Genomic DNA, 19,971 nt, shown 5'->3' with positions numbered 1-19,971 from the left:
ATGCTTTAACACCTTTTAGTTTTGATTGCATCACATCAAAAATGTAGGAAACTGTGTGAAAAACATGCCTCGTTATTTTCTGAACTTATTTATTGACCTGCAATTATTTTCTATTGTCAAGTACTTTGTTAATGTTTGACTAAATTTATCTTTTAATTTTTTTGGTATATATTGTTTAGTTTAGGTTTTTGAAACATTAGTTACATGAATGTGTTTGTTCAATCCATTTATAAAACTGTAGTTGAAGTTTAAGCCTTGTAATTTCTATTTTGACATAATTAATTTTTATTAATCGGTGTACTACAGAGCTGCACAGTTCACAGCTGTGGACAACAAAAGATTACAACACATTTCAACTGCAACTAAAAATAGCTGTGAATGGAAATAATTATATTTCAACATTTCAACAAACAAACAAACAAACAAAAAACTTGAATATTGAAATTGAAATCCTTGAAAGGTTTTTTAAATAATAAAATTCACAAAACAACATGCATATTTTATACACCACTATATTTATATTTATCTTTTTTCATTTTACTGGAGATTTATTTACTGACAGATATTGCTGTTAATATAGCTACAGATTAATTATGTACATATAGACATTAGATTTAATTATATATTTTGTTTCATGCTTAAAACAAAGTAAGGAAGATCATTTATATAAAAACCAAACACTTGGTGTTTAGTGCCATTTGTTTAAATGACTTTGAGTATTTCAAGCAAAAGTATTTTAAAGCAGAAAACATGTAACGTTTATTCTTAACATTTATTTCAAAACATTTGATCAATAAACTTTAAATATCTACATTTTGTAACTCCATTAAAGTGTTTCCGATTTATTTTCAGCTTAGTTTAAATATGCTGTCGGTCCTGATTTCTTCCTAGCAGCACTTGAACGACCCTCTCTCTTCTGATTCGCCAACGTCTCTCTCTTGCTGCACAGTTCTCTTCTCTGATTGGCCACCTTGGGCGCCAGTTATCACATATTCTCGCCTCTCGACAGAGCAGGGCGGGGCCCGTGTAAGTGTCCCGGTAACGTCATCAGTGGACCGTCCATGCCATGATGGCGGCGGTGGAGCGGGGTGGCGGTCCCGGTTCTTCTCCAAGTTCTTGTCCCGGTTCCTCCCGGTCTGCGGTGGATTACTCGGTGCTGGTGGTGGTGGGGGCACTGCAGCCCGCCGGTCTGCTGGAGCGGCTACTTCGGCAGATAGAGTCAGGTGAGTCGTGGTGAAGATAACCGGCACCGGATCCACAGGGTCCAGACACCCAGCCGCTGCCGTGCGGTCCACAGGGCGGGAAGTCCGCAGGGCCTTTCACAATAAAACCCGTGAGGGGAGCTGACGTCGCTGGTGGTGTTGTGTCCAAACAGCTATAAAAAGTTGCTCCTGCTCGGTTTGTCCCCAGTTTCAGTCCGGGTGAACTCATCTTGTCCCGGGCTCACGGTTCCACCGACACCGTTCAAACTGCACTTTAAAACACTTCCCATGATTAAACAAACAGCAGGGTTATGGCTAGCAGGCTAACGTAGCCACCTCACGGCCACTAGTTTCCTCTTTCCGCCTCTGTTAAAACATTTCTCCCGAAAAGCGCGGCGATGAAATGAGGATACACCCACCGGAGCTATTTCCAACGGGGATCGGCTTCAGACCACATGTCCTGAATGTGGGCCAGAATGTGGCCTAAACTCGGTCTGGTTCGGCTCCGCGGACCCTCCGTTAGTGGGTGTTTACCGTGGGTCTAAATGTTGCCGTGACGTTGTCTTAAGTTAAGCTCCCGGTGAGACTTTCTTTCAAATAACTTATTTAACCTATCTAAACATTTTTTTAAATCATTTTTCAACAGTCAGAATACACAGCCTTATTCCTCCTTGATGAGGCCTTTATTTTGAAAATTCCTACCCAGCGGATGTTTTTATTTTGTTTCTTTAAAGTTGTGTTACCTGTCAGACACCTGTGTAAAGCAGCATCCTGACCTTAATTTCACCAGTTCAACTTCAGTTGGTTTCTATAAATTACGAGAATATAAATGTTAATTTTTTACCTGTAAATCATCACAGGTGTTCATCACATGACCAGTTCATGAATCCAGTAGTTTCACATTCGCTTCATACTCATGGTATCAGTGTAAAATTATGTTTAACTGAAGATGGAGAATAACAGTGAGCACCTCTGGACTGAGGTTCAGTGGAATCAGGAAACTATTGCTTATTTCCTGTATCAGATTATTATTATTATTGTTCCGATATAATGATGAAATCTCTAATGTGTCAGAAAAGGATTTCTATGACAGTTTCATAGAGGAGCAGAGGTCAGAGGAGGTTTGGTGTTTTTCTTGGGTTAGGGTTGGATGATAAATTAGTTTAGATCCGGACTGAAGAGGTCGTGTTCAGATGAAAGGTCGTCTCCTGAAGTTTAAAACAAAGTCTGATGAAAACACGACAGATGGCACGTGTTCTCATTTCATTTGGGTTTCTTCTTCTTCAGTCTGTTTTCTACCTGTTTTTCAGTCTGTTTTTTCAGTCTGTTTACAGTCTGTTTTACAGTCGGTTTTTCAGTTTGTTTTCAGTCTGTTTTCAGTCTGTTTTTCAGTCTGTTTTTAGTCTGTTTTTCAGTCTGTTTACAGTCTGTTTACAGTCGGTTTGCAGTCGGTTTACAGTCGGTTTACAGTCTGTATTTCAGTCTGTTTACAGTCTGTTTTTCAGTCTGTTTTTCAGTCTGTTTTACAGTCGGTTTTCAGTCGGTTTTCAGTCGGTTTTCAGTCGGTTTTCAGTCTGTTTTCCAGTCTGTTTACAGTCTGTTTACAGTCTGTTTTACAGTCGGTTTTCAGTCTGTTTTCAGTCTGTTTTTCAGTCTGTTTACAGTCTGTTTACAGTCGGTTTACAGTCGGTTTACAGTCGGTTTACAGTCGGTTTACAGTCTGTTTACAGTCTGTTTACAGTCTGTTTTCAGTCTGTTTTACAGTCGGTTTTACAGTCGGTTTTTCAGTCTGTTTTACAGTCGGTTTTCAGTCGGTTTTCAGTCTGTTTTCAGTCTGTTTTCCAGTCTGTTTACAGTCTGTTTACAGTCTGTTTACAGTCTGTTTTACAGTCGGTTTTCAGTCTGTTTTCAGTCTGTTTTTCAGTCTGTTTACAGTCTGTTTACAGTCGGTTTACAGTCGGTTTACAGTCGGTTTACAGTCTGTTTACAGTCTGTTTTTCAGTCTGTTTTCAGTCTGTTTTACAGTCTGTTTTCAGTCTGTTTTCAGTCTGTTTACAGTCTGTTTACAGTCTGTTTTACAGTCGGTTTTCAGTCTGTTTTCAGTCTGTTTTCCAGTCTGTTTACAGTCCGTCTTGTTTGTGGTTGCTGAAAGACAAAAGAGGAAGTGGTGTTACTAAATATTTTCAGCTTCCTGTTTGCTGAGGAGGAAACAGTTAATCTGACAGAGATAGTATAAATGAGGTGGATGTTTCACTCTGTCAGATTCTGTCAGGTTCTGATCATATTTGGGATCTGAAGTTTACACATGAGAAACCTGGTTCTTCACGTCTCTATTTACCTGATCAGATTAGTGTCTGGTCTTCCTGATGTCATCTGGTCTGTGTTCAGTTCAGCCTCTATGTTCCCTACCTGCCAAGAATATACAGACACCTGGATTTAGGTGTTCACAGGCCACAGGATGCAGGTTTTCATTGGAGTACTCTAGGTTTCTTAAACCAGTACCAGATGTTGACATGCAGAACATAACCAGGATAATGTCAGTGAGTAAAGCAGTGAAATCATCAGTCTGCTGCTGTTTGTGCTCAACATGATGAATAATGCAGCGTAGTTAGTTCAGCCTGGATTCACTGAGGCTGAGGACTGAGGAGGATTTAAACACTCCCCTCAGCACTGACGTTTCTTATATTATTTCTGATAAATGGTATAAGAAGGATGTAGGAGCAGTGAGATACAGCCACAACGACACGTTGAAGTCTAATGATTCTTAGTTTATTCAGTGTGAATGATGGAGGTGTGAACAGGACTATAAACTAAACAAGTCTCTCACCCCCCTCTTCACTACAAACACAAACTGACATGAAGCTGCAGCCTCAGTGTTCACTGTGGTCAACAACAGGCGGGTGGAGTCAGTCAGTCATGAGTGGCTGTAGCTGGTTCTGATGACATGCTGTGCAGTTTTAACAACCTACTGCCGGACTGTGAGGGCAGTTTGTTCAGCAGTTTACAGCCTGATGATAAACTACGACAGCTTCCTCCATTTTGGCCTCTCTGACTCTCCGTCCACTCAGGAAATAAACACTTTGTTGCATCTTGTTGACTGGAGAACAGGTGTTGACAGACCAGGTGAGGTCTGACAGGTGAAACACAAGGAGACATGTTCCACCCACATGTTTAACTTAATGTGCAGCCGTGACTCGTACATGTTCCGAACAGTCAGACATGAACAGTGTGTTTGAGGCTGATGTCAGTGTGATATTAATGGAACCTTACATCAGAGCTGTTTCGTGTGTGTGTGTGTGTGTGTGTGTGTGTGTGTGTGTGTGTGTGTGTGTGTGTGTGTGTGTGTGTGTGTGTGTGTGTGTGTGTGTGTGTGTGTGTGTGTGTGTGTGTGTGTGTGTGTGTGTCAGCTGATGTTTGTGACTGTGACTGTTGTGTTAACTGATGAGCCGGCTGATTCTCTACAGTTACATTGATGATCACACTGAGAGCCTGAGGAAACTGCTGATTCACTGCTACGCGCACACACACACACACACACACGCACACACACACACACACTGTGATGGAGACACACTCATGATCTGAGAGGTGCAGTGATTGGAAAATTTCATCCAGAGCAACTAATGGTTGTTTTCATTGATTAATCTGCCGATCATTTTCTCTTGTAACGATTGTTTTTTTTAATTAATCAATTCTTTGATGATCGATTGATGGTTTCAGATGTGACTTGTTGAGGTCTTCAGTCACATAGTTATTCAGAGATGTCATGTGACACGTGGGTCATTCATCCAATCAGAGTTGAGCTGAAGCTGGTCAGAAACACAAAGTGGCTGAAGTCTGACATCACAAATAAAACATGTCAACGTTGTGTTTGCTCCAGTTTAACATGATGGTGAATCAGAAACAATCTGTATAAAACCAGGGTGAGATGACCTGAACGATGCAGACCAGGTGCTTTCTGGGACATGTGGGGTACAGTGATCAAACAAGATCTCATCAATATAAATGATAATTAAGTGGTCAGTGTGTTATTGTGTGTGTTTCAGGTGTGCGCTGCTGGCCTGTAGACCTGGATGTGTCTGTTCTGGATCAGCAGCTGAAACTCTTCGTGTCCAGGCACTCTGCCTTCCTGTCAGAGGACGTCCGAGGTGAGACAACACAAGTGTCCCTGCAGGTTTCAGTCTCTGTTGTGGTTCATTCTGAGGTCAGAGGTCAGGGCTCTGCAGCTGTCTCTGGACCATTGGTTTAAACTCATTCACAGACAGTAACAGGACATGAGTCAGGTTTCACTCAGGTTACAACTGAAACAAACCTGAACCTGTCTTGTCTCCTCCTCTGTGTGAACATGAGTTGACTGGGGGAGATAAACAGCTGGAGGAGCTGATTCTCATTCGCTGCCATTAAACCACAGAAGAAGAAGAGATCATTAAAGTGTTAGTTGTGGTTTAGTTGTGAGGTTGTGTGAGGTAGTCATGTACAGTCAGTGTGTTACCTGTTTTTCACTTTTAAAAGACGCCCACCACAACAATCCAACATCTGCTTAAAGACGCTTCATGTAGAATATTCTCAGCTCTTTATCTTCCCGACAAAACAGCACCTCGCTTTGGCACTACATTTTCTCATAATAGAGACCAATCAGAAAGTCAGATGAAGAAGAAGTTTGAGTTTAGTGATTTTAATGAAAGTCACAGAGGTCAGAGGTCAACACCCCTCAGAGGTAGGACGACATCTGTTTCTCAGACTGAGCAGTTATTTTAAAAACTGTGTCTGTATGCAGTCAGCTGACACTGCTGAACAGCCTGTAGACACACACACACACACACACACTCTGCAGTCATGTGATGGTCTCAGAGGTCTGGATCTTTAATTAGATGATTGACCTCGGCAGCCAATCGGGACACTCGGATGCTGAGGCTCGTTAAAGTCTGTGATGTCATCAGACTGATAACAAGGAGGAAACTGACAGCCCTCTGAGAGAGAACAGACTGTTAACTTCATAACCACCTCTGCAGCTGTTGTTATGGTAACCACATGACCAGTTGACAGGAAGGAAGCAGAGGACTTCCTGTTCCTACTTCCCTAACCCTTCACTCAGAGTCCAGACCATGTGACTGGTTCCTGATCAGATCCTGGACCTGGTGTTTCCTGTGAACCAACTCTGTTAGAGATGGATCCCGGACTTGGACCTGCAGGTCTTCAGTGAATCCAGGTCCCTCCATTAAAAGATTTTAAAAAGATGTTGAAAGTGTTTTCACATCCGTGGCCTCTGACTGTCAGACATTCATCCTCTTGTTACACAAAAACCTCGTTAACAGATTCTTTTCTAAAATGAGTTTGTCAGTCTCCGGCCTCTGATCCAGATCCACACGGATCGTCAGACCACATAGACAACAGTGTTCACATGGACTGTGACAAACCTGGTTATTGTTCTGTGAATGTGAAGGTGTGTGTCATCCTCTCATCCGCCATGTTCTGTACCCACAGAAACAAACTTTATTGGCAGTTATTTTGATAATTGATTATTCATTTTGATTGATTTATTGAATATTCCAGCCTTTTCATATTCACATATTTGCCAGTTTTCATCAATTAATCAAAAAATTAATTTTTATGTTGGACCTCACTCTAGAATCTATAGTGTGAGACTAAAGATTGTCTTTAGATGTGAGCAGGTGTCAGTCTTTAGTTTATAGCAGCTGATGTTTTGTTCTTGCAGGTCAGAGGACTCTGCAGCACAGTGGAGACGTCCTGGACACTCAGGTGGTCGTGAATCCAGCTCATGACTTCGTCTGCTCAGAGGTGAGACCATCGGAAACAGATGCAGAGATAAAACCAGAGTTCTCTCATAAAAGTTCATATATCTGAGCCAAGTGAAAAGAGTGTCACATTTAGTGTCTGTCTGCGATTCCCAAACATAGGCTCTACATGGGCGGCTTGTCCAGGTAGATTAAGACTTCTTCAGGTAAATTAAGACCTGTCCAGGTAGACAGAATCACTGGGTTTCAGTTTAGGTAAATCTGACCTTGTTCCACTCTTTGCAAACCAACTAACTAGTTTCTCTGTGGTCTACCGATAGCCTGCATGTGAGGCATTTAGGAAACATCTGTAAATTGTAGCTGCAGAGACGAACCTCGGTTACACTCTCCCCCTCTAAACTGAATGAAAGAGTTTGCCTGATCATGTGCCTGAAGCTGTAACAGCATTTATTCCTTCTGCTGCACACAAATCCTACTGAGCAGTTTGAACCGTGTTAATCAATGTGAGCTGCTCGAAACTGGAATAATCTGTGGATCAGATCACATCCCTGCAGTTCACCCTCTGTGTATGAACTGATATGAGTGTTTCCTGTGTGTAGGTCAGGCGTCTGGTCTGTGATTCATCTCGACACAAGCTGTTGGTTCTGGCTGGTCAGTGTGTCGAGGAGACGGGGGACATTGTGTTACCGAAAGGCTGTTTCTCTCTCAATGACTTCATCCACATATTTGCTGATGATGAGGTGAGAATCTGTCAGCCTGTTGTGGTGTTTTATCTGATATTTATCTCACTTTAGTTTTAAAGTGACTGACTGCTGTTTCAGAATAACAACAACAAACAACAAATCAGAATATCTGTTATTATTATAGTTTTTTAACAGGTAACTTCTTTGTGTGTGGATATAGGTTGGAGACTTGATGAGCTCAGTAGACCCAGTGGTGAAGGCCAGCCTCACCCTCAGCTGTCCAAACTACGGTCTTTGGAAGGACTATGGTCTGTTGGAGAAACACAACCTTCAAGACTTCATAAACATCCAGATCAACCCTCCCTCCATCCTCCCAGAAATGGAGGGTCTGCAGGAGTTCACAGAATACCTCTCAGAGTCGCTGGAGCCTGAGTCACCCTTTGACCTCCTGGAGCCTCCAAGCACTGTGGGCTTCCTGAAACTCTCTCGGCCCTGCTGCTACATCTTCCCCGGTGGGAGGGGGGACTCTGCCTTCTTTGCTGTGAACGGCTTTAACATCCTGGTGAATGGCGGCTCTGACCCACGCTCCTGTTTCTGGAAACTGGTTCGACACCTGGACAGAATTGACTCTGTACTCCTTACCCACATCGGTGTGGACAATCTCCCCGGACTGAACAGTCTGCTGCTGAGGAAAGTAGCCGAGCAAGAAGACGAGTCTGCTGGATCTCAGACTGAAGAGGACTGGATGAAAAACCTCATCTCTCCTGAGATCGGAGTGGTTTTCCTCAATGTTCCTGACAGATTGAAGTCCATTCAGGGAGATCCAAGTGAGCTGAGGAGCTGTGACCAGGTCGCGCTCACTCTGCAGCACTTACAAAGACTGGCAATCAAACCTGAACTTCTCAGCCGGTTTAACGGACCCGTTATAGAACCAGTTATCTTGTTTCAAAAGATGGGAGTCGGCCGTCTGGAGCTGTACACTCTGAATCCTGTCAATGGAAGTAAAGAATTTGAAGCTTTGATGCAGACTTGGCCCAACAACGGATCAAATGTAAAGGGCTCAAATCTTCCACTACCATGCCTTGTTTCCATTTGTGCTTTGCTGGTCTGGCATCCATCCAGCCCTCAGGAGAAGATCATCCGTGTCCTTTTCCCAGGGTGCACGCCACAGACCAAAATTCTGGATGGACTTGACAAACTCAGACATCTAGATTTCCTTAAACATCCATCAGTGTGTTTGAAGGACCTAGAAACATCCAAAACTGAGAAGCAACCAAAAAGAGCAGAGAGTCGGGAAAGCCTTAAGTCCCATCCAAAGGACTTCAGACCAAATAGTGCCTTGCAGAAAGACAAGCTTGGACGAGTAGATGTCAAAAAACAGGAGGTGAAAACAAAGCCAAAGGCAGCAGGTGACACTGCACCTAAAGACAGGAAGGATTGGGAAGAAAAGGCCAAATTAAAGGACGGAGATGTTAGATCAAAGCCACCGAAACCTGCTGAAAAACTTGTTCCAAAGAAAGACGTGTTAAAAGAAGAAAAAAAGGAAGTGAAAAAGAAGGATGAGAGGATTCTTGCTGCTGCTGTAAAGAGTGACGAGAGTGCAGAGAAAAAGAAAGAACTTGTAAAGAAGGAACCTATGAGTACAAAACCAAAGAAAGACATTAAACCTGAACCAAAAAAAGAGAGCAAGAGGGATGTAAAGACAGAGGAGAAGAAAACGACAAAACCAGCCATTAAAGAAGTGAAGAAAACAACAAGTGGTGCTTCGAGTGCAGCATCAACAGCAAGCACAGAACTTAAAAAAACTTCGGGAAAGAGTGGGACTCTAAAGAAAGACGGGACACTTCAAAAGAAAGACACTTTGAACAAAGGAACAAAGGGTAAGCCCGGTTCAAAGGACCAGGAAAACCAGAAGGAGGCTGATCGCTCCAAGGTGTCAACACCTGAGGACATGACGGCCGAGTTTGAAAGACTCAGATTGGAAGACAATGACAGTGGAAACCGCGGACAAAAAGCCATGGCAGTCGCAAATTCTGATGGAGCAAAGGCCAATGGGAACCAGACCTTGACAGTAGAGAGTCCCGAAATGTTTCGCTGCATGGACATAAACCAGGAAATGGCCGCTGCCTCTTCACCTCTAGCCAAAACACCAAAAAGTGATCTCAGTGTTAACTTTGATCTTACTCCGACTGCATACCAGCCGGTCGTGGGATCCCTGAAAAATGGACCAGATGACTTTTGTGTGAGCTCAGAAGAGAAAACTCTAGAGCTGGTCTCTCCTGCAGATTCCGCCCCTAATAGTGCAGGACATACCCCTTTTCATCAGTCCCCTGAAGAGGACATTAGGTGTTTGGGTGAAGATAGCAGCCTCGGGGCGAGAGGGTCCAGTCTGGGCTTCGAAGATTACAACCAGGGAGGATCTTGTAGGACCTCAGACCTGGGATCCCTGAGGGAGGGCCTGGAAAACTCCACATCCTCTCAGGATAAACAGTCCAGCCTTCTGACTCTCAGTCCTTTCAAGGACCTGATGCCAGACTCCTCTCCCACCATGACCTCCATGCCTGCGGAGGTTGGCTCGCCTCACTCTACAGAAGTTGATGAATCCCTATCAGTTTCTTTAGAGCAAGTGGTACCACCTACTGCAGTGTCACCCAAAGGACCCATGGGAGACAGAGTCTACTCCAACGGACATGTTAGTGACACAGACTCCACCACAGGTATGGCCCTACCTCTGAGGTCATCCCATAATGGGCGTTGTGGAAATGGATCAGAGGAGCACATCCATGGGATGTCAGAACTGACCTCAGATGTTCCACATGATGTTGATCTGTGTCTGGTATCACCTTGTGAGTTCCAGCACCCCAAGACCCCAGAGAGCCATCAGCAACATGTCAGCCCCAGTCTCACCACTGGCATTTCACCAGACATCTCCGACAATAACAACCACTCCCAGGATCAGAGCAGCAGCGAATGCCCTTCAGCCTACAGCCAGGAAACTCCGCCTACATCAGTTAGCGACTCTCTGCCTACGGCCACAGACTCTGATGTCCCCCCTGGTACAGACGACTGTCCTTCCATCACTGAAGACGTTGACTCTGATGATGACTCCAGCAGCCTCTTTCTGCCCAGTCATCCACAAGATCATCCCAATCTGCAGTACACCCACAGGGCTGGGCAACTTTCTTCCCATGACCCACCACCAGCCCCGGTCAAGGATCTGCCTCCATTACCGCCCCAGCCTGGAGCCTGCATGGCGGATTCAGAGGCCAATGGATCAAGCAAAAGTCTGAAGAGTTCAGCTGCCAAGACTAAGAAACCATCAGGTACGATGCAGAAGGGAACCTCTGGAAGTAACACAGCCCAGAATGGAAAGTCCAAGGCTGGCAGTTCAACAGGGTCAATAAAGATGACCTCCAACCTCGACATAAAGTCATCATCCCGAAATTCACTTGGTGGATCCAGAATCGGAACTGCAAAACTACCCTCCTCAGGTAGGCCTGAAATACTTAGACACAAAATATCATAGAGGAAATTTCAGATCAACTGATTCTTGGACCAACTGTGATCTACAGGGTATTGGTCAAATCTGTTTGCTGCTGCTGGAAGGTAACTCAAGAAAGCAGTGTACTCCAAACTAAGTTCTTACCCCAAGGCCCGCTTACTCTGCCCCCCCAAGCTTTCATCCACATCTGGTCAGTGTCGTACACTGGTCCACTATATCTCTCATGTGTTGACTTGAAGACTCTCTTGATAGTTCTGACAATCTAGCCACATAAAGGAGTCTCACTGGGATGCTTCAGGTGGTCCCCATTGCATTGGCAGTGTCTAACATGGATTATGGATTTTCATTGTAAGTTTTTGTACCTTTTGACCCTGTGTACAACTCAGAGTTGAACTTGAACGGGGACAATGGTTCTTGATCACAACTAGATTATGAACCTGAAAGCTTGGGATGCTTTGGGGTTGGAGTTAGTGGTGTTTCCAAAGTCCAGCATCAGAAAACAAAAACACATTTTGTGTTAGAGACATTTTTCTATCCTGTTAACAGTTCAGTTGTGTTCATGTTGTTGGTGTAAAATGACTGACCAGTTATTTCTGGAGAAACGTTTTCGCACTAATGTCACTGCAGTCAGTTTTGTCTTGCAGCTCCATCTGGTGGCCATTTGTGGAGCTGTTATAATCTCATTCTTCTCACTTGTGTCCAGCCTCCAAAGTCTCAGGTTCTGCGGGTTCTGAGGGTTATGCGGTCTACGTGGACCTGGCCTACCTGCCGTCCATCAGTGCCTCCTCCACCGTGGACCTAGAGTTCTTCAGACGCCTTCGTTCCTCATATTATATCGTCAGCGGAGATGACCCAGTGAAGGAGGTGTCGATGAGGAGCATCCTGGACTCGCTGCTGGAGGGGAAGAGCAGCTGGCCGGATGTCCAGGTTGGTGAAGATGCTGAGGGAGGTTTGTCGTCTTTGCCTTCTTATGATCTGTTCCCTGATTAGTCTGTTCTTCTGACCTGTCCTCAGGTGACTCTGATCCCAACATTTGATTCACTGGCGATGCATGAGTGGTACCAGGAGACTCACGACCGGCAGAGGGAGCTGTCTGTCACTGTGCTGGGCAGCAACAGCACCGTGGCCATGCAGGACGAGACCTTCCCCGCCTGCAAGGTTGAGTTCTGAGCCCCGCCCTTTCAAAGCCCTGCCCATCTCACATCTGAACAGGTGGAGGAGGAGTAGACTTTTAATGTTGCTATGGTTACAGCCACTCTCGCTGTTGGTCTAAAGGTCTATGATTTAACAGTTAAAGTGAAGATTGTAGTCTCTTACATAAGAAACCATTTCCTTCACCTGTGTGACATCATCATATGGTTCTCACCTGTCCTTACTTGTTGTTTTTTCTCTGCTGGATCAGACCTGCTAACAAACATTAGCTCGTTAGCAGCAGGTGTTTTCCATTTTGTCCTGATTTCCATCAAATAAACAGATGAACAATGTTTAATAAATACAAAAAGTAATCCTTGATTCAGTTCATGTCTGAAGCTAAGACTGAAAACAAACTGTCTCTTCATTCCAGATGATTTCATCATTAAAAGACGAGACCTTGTGATAATGTACGTCACAGAATCAGGACATATGTGACCTGTATCTCCTAATTACACAATCTTTATTGTGTAATTTATCTGATAATTACAATATCTTTATCTCATATTTACACAAACGCACAATTACAAGATTTTGTCTTGTAATTGCACAATTTTTATTTTATAATTCCAACATTTTATTCCACAATCATGATCACAATCTTTATGTCGTAGTTTTTACCATGGAATGACATGATTTTTGTCTTTTAATCTTTTGTTGAATTTCTGGATGGTTCAATCATTTTTCTTGTAATTACACAAAGGATATTTATTTCATAATTAATCTGTCTTTAATTCTGAGACCTTCAGCTCATTGTCACAGGAGTTTTAGACTTCGCAGTGAAAAGAACAGGTTGCTCAGTGTTGATCTGATCCAGCAGAGACAGAAACTCTGAATCTTCTCACTGTAGAGATGAAGACGTGTGTGAGACCAGCTGAGGTTAAACGCAGACCTCAGATCTGATCACCTGTTTGTAGTGAAGCACAATCAGCTGTTTTTATTCTCACTGTGGTGTTGTTGTTGTTGATTGTTATGGTCTGACTGTTGTAACACACACAGCAGACCGTCATGTTTCCCCCTGTGTGTGGTCTGTGGACTACATTACCCATGAGCCACAGCTGTTGAATTCATCCTGTGAGATCAGTCTCACCCTTCAGTCTGGAGCTCTCTGATTGGATGGTTCTGACAGCGGTGCATTTCTGGGATATGTAGTTTGTAAGTCTGAGGGGGAAATCAATAATCGATTATCAGAATTATCAGTTTCCATTCAGAACGTTCCATCATTATTATTATTATTGTTTTTTTTATGTAGAAACGACTGAAACCATGAAGATAAAACTTGACCGTCCTTTTTCATTTCACAAAACATCAAAACACATGTTTCAATTTTTAACTTATTTATTTATTTTGAATTTTTTTGAATTTTTTTTTTTTTTTAAATTCACATCCACGAGTCTCAACTTTGGTACGAGCTCGTCACGTCTCATCCCCAAAATTAATTTTTAAAAATCTTTTTTTCACGTCCAGTTTTATGAAAACAGAATATTGATCAGTGAACCTTTAACCTGATCCGAGTTCAGGGAAGTTAATGTAATCTGATAACTTATTGAAACAGACGGTTTTATTGGACGATATGAAGCTGAGTGACTGTTAAAGGACCAGTCTGATGTTTTTATTAACACGTTCTGGTTCGTTTGTTTTCTGTTTAATCAAATCAAATGAGAGTTTTCAACAATAAAGTTCAAATATTCAGAGATAAAAGTCGTAATCTTCTTTAAATTACATTATCATTTAAAGAAGAAATCATATTTTAAATAAATATGTTAACTAAATATTGTCTGTTTTTAGTTCAATAACAAAGAGCGCGACACACTGAACACAAGCCAATAAGAACACAGGTCAGTTTTATTTATATAGTTTATACAGAGTCAAATATACAGGAGTCCAGTGATTTTAGTTTATTTTTAATATGTGATCAGATATCAGCTGTTAGCCTAGCTTCAGCCTTATGTTAATTATTAGCCACCAGTTCATTTTCCAACAACACTAATGAGCAGTCAACAGTTATCTGAGCCGAGTGTGTGCGTGGTTGTTTTATCAGACTGATGTTGAGCTCTCAGTGATTGTGACTTTATTTTTGTAGTAATCAGATTTCATTTGATTCAAACTTTAAATTCATGTCCGCGTCTGAAGACTTTCATTTACGACGTTATTCTCTTAATATTTAATTTTTTTGATCTCAGATATTTTAATCAGACAACCTGAAGACCCTCCTCCCCCAAACTCACACACAGGAAATTTGTCTTGTAACACTAATTTTAATTGATCTTTCAAAATAAAAGTAGACCTTTACCTATGTGTCTGCAGTGTGTTTTATTATGAAAATGGTGTGTTTATTTGTCAACAGCGGATTTTAACAAACGTTATGAACATTATTATTGTGTTTGATAAACATAATGTTTATAAATCGTTTTATATATTGTCTGTTGGTTGGTTTGTTTGTTTGTCTGTCTGTCTGTCTGTCTGTCTGTCAGCAGGATCACGCCAAAATTACTAAACTGATCTGAATGAGACTTGGTGGAGGTCTGAATTCTGGCGCTGATTCAGTTCTTCCTGAACACTGTGAGACAGAACATGTTTCCATCTGGTTTTTCATCCGGTGCAGGTCTTTGGTCCTGGTCCAGATTATTATCTTGACTGATGAAAATCAGGGTCTGGTCGTGGTGTTTGTGCTGGGTGCTGGTCTAGTTCCAGGATCCTGCTGCCGTCTGCTGGACTCACAACGCAAACACAGCTGTCACTGATCAACATCATTTATCAACATCTTTCATGTCTGTTCACATTGACTGTTAGTTATATATGTGTACATGATATATAATATGTAACAAATAACATAAAGGCTCCAAACCAACAATGCTTATAATAATACTTACTTTATACTATATTACATTTCATGTTTTCAGTTTCTCGTTAGTTTGATTTTTTTCGTCTCCTCTCTCGTTTCCTTTCATGTTTCCTTTTCTCCTGTCAAGTTTCCTTATGTCCTTTCTAGTTTCCATGTTACCTTGTCTTGTTTCCTTCTCTCTTGTCTCCTAGGCTATTGTTTCCTTCTTTCCTCTCTTGTTTCCTTCAATCCCTTTTTTGTTTCCTTTTCCTTCTGCTGTCTCGTATATTACACCCCCCCCCCCCCCCTCCCTCCTCCGGTGGGCGGGTCTCCTTTCTCTCCTGGATGTGGATCAGATGAATCGGGCTGTGCTGGACTTGGACTCAGACATGGAGTGAGTACTCTCTATTTCTTCTTCTCTCTCACATCTTTCATATCTTCTTCTTCTGTGCATTTCTCTGTGTGTTTGACGTAAACGGTGCCCGGTGTCCGGTGTGTCGTCATTGTGCGGCATCAGTCCGTCAGACCGCTGAGTCAGTGGCGGAGCGGAGGGAACCTGCGCACAAACTGCGCCAAAATCCGGCTCAGAGCCCCCCCAGAATCCCGGGACAGAGAACCGGCTCAGTGTGTGTGTGACCAGGGATAATCAGAGTCACTGCGGCGGGAAAGGAAAGGGTTAAACCCGAACCTGAGCGGAGTGATAAACATACTGTGTGCTCTACTTTTCACGGCGGAAACAGACCGGACAGACCTGAGCAGCATGTGCCATGATAATTACATATTGATCAGTGAAAGATCAGATTTGTGATCAATAACTGCCGTCAAGCTTGACATGTTAGAGTGACGACTTCCGATCGATCTCGTCAGAATAAGAGCATGACATGACTCCTGTTTTTTTCTGCTGTTAGTGTGAGGAGACTGTTCACTTTAAAACAGAGAAAGACTAACGGTCAGTCAGACACGTCACGTCACAATGACGTCACTACAAACAACAACCGGAAATAAATTCACTTTATCATCTCAACATAAATGGACCAAACACTTTATTTTATTAGTACTCAGACAGAGCTGTGATGTAACTTTTAATACAGGTTGGTTGGTTGGTTGGTTGGTTGGTTGGTTGGTTGGTTGGTTGGTTGGTTGGTTGGTTGGTTGGTTGGTTAGTTAGTTAGTTAGTAAGTTTGTTAGTTAGGTGGTCAGTCAGCAAACCAAAGCACAGATTCAATTCTACTTGTTTTATTTGCTCTCCACCCACATCAGCTGATACACACACAAACAAACAAACAAACCAGCCGTTACTGTATCACAAATTAAAACTAGTAAAGATGATAAACAGATGATGTAACATGTTATATACATTTTGAAAGGTGATACTCACCTGCTCAGGTAGAATCAATGTGCTCATTAATTTCCTCCTTTTAGAAATAACTATAATAATAATTTTTATCATTAGTTTGATTCACAGTGACTCATCAATATAAATGTTTCATAAATGTAAACAGACTGTCTGAACCAGAACCAGCTCAGTCCTCTAAGAAAACAAACTCCCTTTTAAACTACTGTGATTTTATTTTGAAGGTCGTGTGGCTCACTTCCTGTGTTTATTTCTTGTATTGTATGCGGTTGACTGAGCTGCTGCAGCAGGGTGGAGCCTCGGGGCGGATTCATGTCATGACAAGGACACAGACAGGTTCACTGTGTCACACGCTGTATGAATGAACAGTCTGTATTCATCAGCCTTTCACAATAAAAGGAACACCAGTTCCATCTACAGCTGAGAGAGAGCTGATAATGTTCTAATGTGAAAATATTTTTACCAATTAATCAATTCAATTTCCTAACAATCAAATGTCCAAAATAAAATCTTTAGTAATTCTGTGGCTGGATCAACAGTCTGAAAACACATCCACATCAGTCCACATCAGTCCACATCAAACCACATCAGATCACATCAAACCACATCAGATCACATCAAACCACATCAGTCTACATCAGATCACATCTGTCCACATCTGTCCACATCTGTCCACATCTGTCCACATCAGTCCACATCAGTCCACATCAAACCACATCAGATCACATCAGATCACATCAGATCACATCAGATCACATCAATCCACATCAGATCACATCAGTCCACATCAGATCACATCAGTCCACATCAGTCCACATCAAACCACATCAGATCATATCAAACCACATCAAACCACATCAGTCCACATCAGATCACATCAGTCCACATCAGATCACATCAGTCCACATCAAACCACATCAGATGAAATCTGATACACACTGGAAAACTGGTCTGTACTGGTCATATTTTTTGTAGTTTGTAGTTTTTGTAGTTTGTAGTTCAGTAACTTTCTGTGAGTCAGTTGTTGATGAATGAGTTGTGCTGTACGTCTGTGGTCTGAAGTTTCCCCTCAGATTTTCTGTTGTTGTGTTGTTGTTGGTCTGTGGTCTCTCTCTCTGTCTCTCTCTAAATTCCCCCACTCAGATTCTCTGTTGTTCAGTCTGGTCTCCATGGAGACGACAGCAGCTTTGTGCAGAGCTCAGCACAGTTTCACAGTTTCACAGTTTAACTGTTTAGCAGCAGCAGGAACACACAGCTGACATCATCATCATCATCATCATCATCATCATCATCCTCATCTTCCTGCTGCAGTTTCCTGTTTTCTGACTGAAACAAAAGGTTTCAGTAGCTGCAAGCTAACGGCTAACGGCTAACTCTCATGTGACAGTCAGGCTGCAGGTCCACAGCAGCTCTGTGACGCCGAGACTCAAACATCTCAAACATTCACAGTTCTCTTTGTCTCAGTCACATGTTGGAGGTCGGGCTGCTGCTGATCAGATCCAGCAGTCCAGATTCAGCAGAGTCCATGTTCAGAGCTGGTGCTTTCCACTGTCATCCAGTTCTGAGATCAACACATCAGATGTCATCAGTATCTGATATATTATAACACTTGTCTCACTTTAGCAGGAAGTCAGCTTCTGTCTCCACCTCACCTGTCCAGCAGGACTGTGGTCACTGAGTCTGTCTGTTCTGGATCTGTCCCTGCTTTCTCCCTGCCAGTTTATATTCAGGGTTGAGGTTTGTTCCTGGTTCTGGTCTGGTTGGTCTAGTGCTCCTGATTGAATGATGTGGTTCACTGTGGTGAGTGGTTTTAGATGGGGTGATGGTCTGAGGTTGAACAGGACTGGTCTTGTTTGGTCAGTAGGTCTCAGAACTGGCTGACGGACTCTTTTGTGGTCCAGTTCTTGAATTTCTAGATCCTGAAGTCTTTCAGTCTGTTGTACAGTAATCCTTCTGAATCTCCACCATGATGTATGTCTCTCTCTGTCTTTCTTTCTCTCTCTCTCTCTCTCTCTCTCTCTCTCAGGGTGAGCCAGGCACTTTGTCAGGAGGATCGACTGCAGCTCATCGCAGTGAGTCCACTTTACAGACTGTCAGTGAACACATCACCAACACACATGTATATAAATACACAGTGAGTGACCACACACACACATGTTTGAAACATGATCTCTGACAGCAGCAGATATTTTAGACACAGACACACCCTGAACCTCCCTCACTAATGCACTTATTGATCCACACACACACACACACACACACACTCTCTCTCTCTCTCTTATCTTCATCCTGTGTGTGTCTTGGTGTAACTCGATCATCCTGCTGTGTCTCAGACCTGCATTACTGTATTAGAAGGAGTACTCTATGTACATGGTGTGAAAATCACACAGGTGAAGTTCTTATGAAGGTAACTGAAGGGTGTCTTCACTGACCGGTGAAATGATGTTTCAGTTTCAGTTAAAGGTGAAGCAGTGAAAGGACTCACCATCTGAAGGAAGCTGAAGCGTAACTGCTGGAAAGATTAAAAATTTAGTTTGAAGTTCAAGGCCTGTAGGAAGCTGAAATGTCTATTCCCTGGAAACACTGAAACCAATGGAAGAGTAGGGGCTGAGAACAGTGTAAGTGTTTATAAGTGAAAAAGCTGAAAGAAGTTGAAGAGTAAAATGATCTGAAGACCACCTAGGAGGTGAAAGTAGTTGAAGTGTTAGAGTGGAAGTGATGAGACCTTGCTAAACACTGTTTTTGTGTCTGACTACACTTCCCATTACACCTTAGGAGAAGAGGAAGTGGCAGACAGAGATAGAGAACAAGAAACGTCAGCTGGAGGATGACAGGAGAGCTCTGCAGCACCTGAAGGTAAGACAAACAGATACAGACAGACAGATACAGACAGACAGATACAGACAGACACAGACAGATACAGACAGACACAGATACAGAGAGACAGACAGACAGACAGACAAACAGATACAGACAGACAGACAAACAGATACAGACAGACACAGACGGACGGACAGACAGACACAGATACAGAGAGACAGACAGACAGACAAACAGATACAGACAAACAGATACAGACAGACAGATACAGACAGACAGATACAGACAGACACAGACGGACGGACAGACAGACACAGATACAGAGAGACAGACAGACAGACAGACAAACAGATACAGACAGACAGACAAACAGATACAGACAGACAGACACAGACAGATACAGACAGACAGACACAGACAGATACAGACAGACAGACAGACACAGACAGATACAGACAGACACAGACAGATACAGACAGACAGACAGACAGATACAGACAGACAGACACAGACGGACAGACACAGACAGATACAGACAGACAGATACAGACAGACAGACAGATACAGACAGACAGACACAGACAGATACAGACAGACAAACAGATACAGACAGACAGACAGACACAGACAGATACAGAC

At 42.8% G+C, this 19,971-nt stretch overlaps 2 protein-coding genes across 8 annotated transcripts in view; both read left to right on the top strand.

Moving 5' to 3' along the window:
- The first annotated feature begins 120 nt into the window (after window positions 1-120).
- Window positions 121-14,626, top strand: map1sa (microtubule-associated protein 1Sa). Its single transcript, XM_056378493.1, has 7 exons — window positions 121-1,223; window positions 5,249-5,350; window positions 6,919-7,001; window positions 7,558-7,698; window positions 7,862-11,132; window positions 11,847-12,070; window positions 12,158-14,626. The coding sequence occupies exons 1-7, from the start codon at window positions 1,067-1,069 to the stop codon at window positions 12,311-12,313; spliced, it is 4,134 nt and encodes a 1,377-aa protein (XP_056234468.1). The 5' UTR covers window positions 121-1,066; the 3' UTR covers window positions 12,314-14,626.
- Window positions 14,627-15,442: 816 nt separating this feature from the next.
- palm1a (paralemmin 1a) overlaps window positions 15,443-19,971 on the top strand; it is an 11,163-nt gene continuing 6,634 nt past the window's right edge. For all 7 annotated transcript variants that reach the window (XM_056378502.1, XM_056378503.1, XM_056378498.1 and 4 more), the window contains exons 1-3: window positions 15,443-15,552; window positions 18,539-18,584; window positions 19,288-19,368. In XM_056378502.1, the coding sequence (XP_056234477.1) occupies window positions 15,515-15,552; window positions 18,539-18,584; window positions 19,288-19,368 (165 nt within the window). In that variant the 5' untranslated portion in view covers window positions 15,443-15,514. The remainder of the gene's footprint in view (window positions 15,553-18,538; window positions 18,585-19,287; window positions 19,369-19,971) is intronic.

This window comes from Seriola aureovittata, chromosome 6 (genome assembly GCF_021018895.1).
Source record: "Seriola aureovittata isolate HTS-2021-v1 ecotype China chromosome 6, ASM2101889v1, whole genome shotgun sequence".
NCBI lineage: Eukaryota > Metazoa > Chordata > Actinopteri > Carangiformes > Carangidae > Seriola > Seriola aureovittata.
This window is presented reverse-complemented; position numbering and strand designations above follow the sequence as displayed.